Source organism: Egretta garzetta, unplaced genomic scaffold (assembly GCF_000687185.1).
Source record: "Egretta garzetta isolate BGI_Z169 unplaced genomic scaffold, ASM68718v1 scaffold330, whole genome shotgun sequence".
In the NCBI taxonomy this organism is placed as follows: Eukaryota; Metazoa; Chordata; class Aves; order Pelecaniformes; family Ardeidae; genus Egretta; species Egretta garzetta.
In genome coordinates, this window is record NW_009258275.1 from 137389 (window position 1) to 140138 (window position 2750).

Genomic DNA, 2750 nt, shown 5'->3' on the forward strand with positions numbered 1-2750 from the left:
TTCTTTGTTCGGGGCTTATTGCACTCACATCCTCTTGCACCTTTCAGACAGCCCCCGATGGCTGGAAGAACTCCGTGCGCCACAACCTGTCTCTGAATAAGTGTTTTGAGAAGGTGGAGAACAAGATGAGTGGCACCTCCCGCAAAGGGTGCCTGTGGGCTCTCAATCCAGCCAAGATCGACAAGATGGAAGAGGAGATGCAGAAGTGGAAGCGGAAGGACTTGGCTGCTATTCACAGGAGCATGGCTAACCCAGGTAGGGCTTACGTTACGCTTTTGCTCTGTGGATGAGAGGCAAGGGGGAAAAATGGCTCTTTGCCCAGGAACGCAGGAATCTTAAGAAAGAAGTTATGTGGAGCAGAGCTGCCCAGTGCAGAGCTCTCACGCCTTGCAACGGCCTCCTCCTCCTCCTCCTCCTCCTCCACGCTGCTTGGCTGAAATGCCCCATGCTCTGCCGCGAAGGCAGTCGTTGCTGCCGCCCCGAGGTTGCATGACAGGGCGATGTGCTGCAGCAGGAGGAGGTAACGGCCCTGACAGCTCTGGTTGGAGGCCCTCAGTGCAAACCGCTCCCCAGCTTCAGAGCAGATTGTCGTTCTCCCCCACACTAACCTCTCCAGCACAGCCAGGGCCTTCTGAGGAGTTATGCTGCCTCCAGTGTTAGCATTTATAGTGTCACAGTTTAATGCAGCTTTTTGCCTGCTCTGCAAAACTCTCCCTTTACTAAGGCTTTCTCATCCTTATTTATAAAAACATGCAATTTTGAAGCTTTCAGGAGCTCACTATTGGCAAAATTATCTGGAGTTCTTTGCTGCAAAATCTGTAGCATACAGTCAATGATAAATTACATTCTCCTTTGCTTAAAAACAAAAGTGCTGTTGAAACTGTCAGGAGCCTCTCGTACGAATCTTATCTGAGACACAAGCAGAATCCAGAGTATCCCTACGAGCAGGAGACCTACTGAGGATGCTTGGTTCTGTTGCTGTGGTCCAGCTGCCACTGGTGGTGGCTTGGTTGCTCCGTGTAAGTCTCATGCGACCATTTCTTTAGCTCAGTGAGGGGCATCTGTGGAAGTCGGCCAGGGTAGGGGTTAAGGGAAGGGAAGGAGCTGGCATTCCTTTGCTCTCTGCACAGTCAGAGCCTGCCTCCTGTCCTGCATCTCATACGGTGACGGGCACTGCCTGTTCAGTTTTATGGCAACAGCCTGTGGCTGTGCTCACTTGTGAAACGCTTTGGCCGGGCCCTGCTGGAACAAATGGGTTAAACTGTCTCTTTTCTTCCTTGGGAATGGGTATCGCTCACGCAGAGGAGCTAGACAAGCTGATCACTGACAGACCCGAGAGCTGCAGGCGGCCCAGCAAGCAGGCAGAGCCCGAGGTCCCCACCCTGAACCACCTGGCAGCAGCCCAGGGCCGCATCTCCATCTCCCAGCTGCAGCCTCAGCCCATCATGACGCTCTCGCTGCAGTCCATCCCCCTGCATCACCAGATCCAGACCCAGGCTCGCATCGCCCCGGACTCACCAGCACCTGCACAAACGCCTCCTCTCCATACCCTGCCTGACATGAGCCACAGCCCCCTTCCCCACCATCCCATGGGACGCGCGCCTCCAGATTTCCTCAACGTGACAGCGGACATGAACACGGAGGTGGATGCTCTCGACCCGAGCATTATGGATTTTGCATTGCAAGGTACGGGAGAAGGAAGGGAGGGGAGGGCATGGTTTATGTGGTTATGCAGTCACTGAATACATAACCAGGTCCTCAGCAGGATGCTAAAAACTTGTGCTGGGTGCTGGCCTCTGCAGCCTGACTTCCCTGGCCTTCATCGGTGTGTTTCTGCCCTCTGCCAGATGGGATGGCAAACCGCCCTCACAGCTGAAGCGCCCTGTGGTAGATGTAGATGGGGTATCCAGCTAGCTGGGTCTGGGACACGCACTCCTCCCGTGGGAAACCACAGCTCTACTCGTGCCTTGGTTTCCCCCTTCTGCAAAAGGGGAACTTCCCCAGCTCACGGCCATGCCGAGCATGGCCCCTGGGTTTCTGGTTAGCACACGGTAGGTAGATGCTGCCCGGAAAGGTCTGTGCTCCTGCTGGAACCCAGGGGATTTGGGGAGAACGGACACGCTTACTGCCTCTGCGCTGCAAGTGGTACCGTCCGCAAGCAGCACCCGTCCTAAGCAGCGGGTAAAGCCTTTTAGTTACGGACTGGCCCCTACACACAGTGCCCGGGCGGGTTGGATGTGGTGCCGTGACCAGAATTTAATCTTTTAAAGGTAACATATGGGAGGAAATGAAAGACGACAGCTTCAGCCTTGATACCCTGGGTGCCTTCAGCAACTCCCCGCTCCACCTCTCAGACTGTGACCTGGGCACCCCTGGCCTCACCCCCGTCTCCAGTGGCAGCGATCGCTCCTTCTCAGACGTGCAGGTCACCGGCCTTTACACCACCTACAAACCCATCGCTCTGCTCTGAGTTTTGTGCCGTTCCATGGACCTCTGACTCCGGGGACGGTTTCTCCCAACCGTTAGAATCCAACCTGAAAGCAATAAAGAGCTCCTCCTGCGGACGCCTGGAACGTGTTGGCTATTTACTGGGACATGGGATTTAATGCCAAAATAAATCAAACTGTTACTGGTAGAACCACTTTCACCCGAGGCGAGGCTGAGGAAGGGGCACGGAGTCTTGTGTTGCGGGACTGGCGAGCTCTCAGGAAGGACCTGGAAGGGGTCGGGCAGCAGGAACTCTCAATAGA

At 55.1% G+C, this 2750-nt stretch overlaps 1 protein-coding gene across 1 annotated transcript in view; it reads left to right on the forward strand.

Annotated features, from left to right (window-relative positions):
• Window positions 1–2470, forward strand: part of FOXN4 (forkhead box N4) — a 15312-nt gene extending 12842 nt beyond the window's left edge. Inside the window, 3 exon segments of the mRNA XM_009636120.1 lie at window positions 40–255; window positions 1303–1686; window positions 2271–2470. Of these exon segments, the coding sequence (XP_009634415.1) occupies window positions 40–255; window positions 1303–1686; window positions 2271–2470 (800 nt within the window).
• The last annotated feature ends 280 nt before the right edge of the window (window positions 2471–2750 follow it).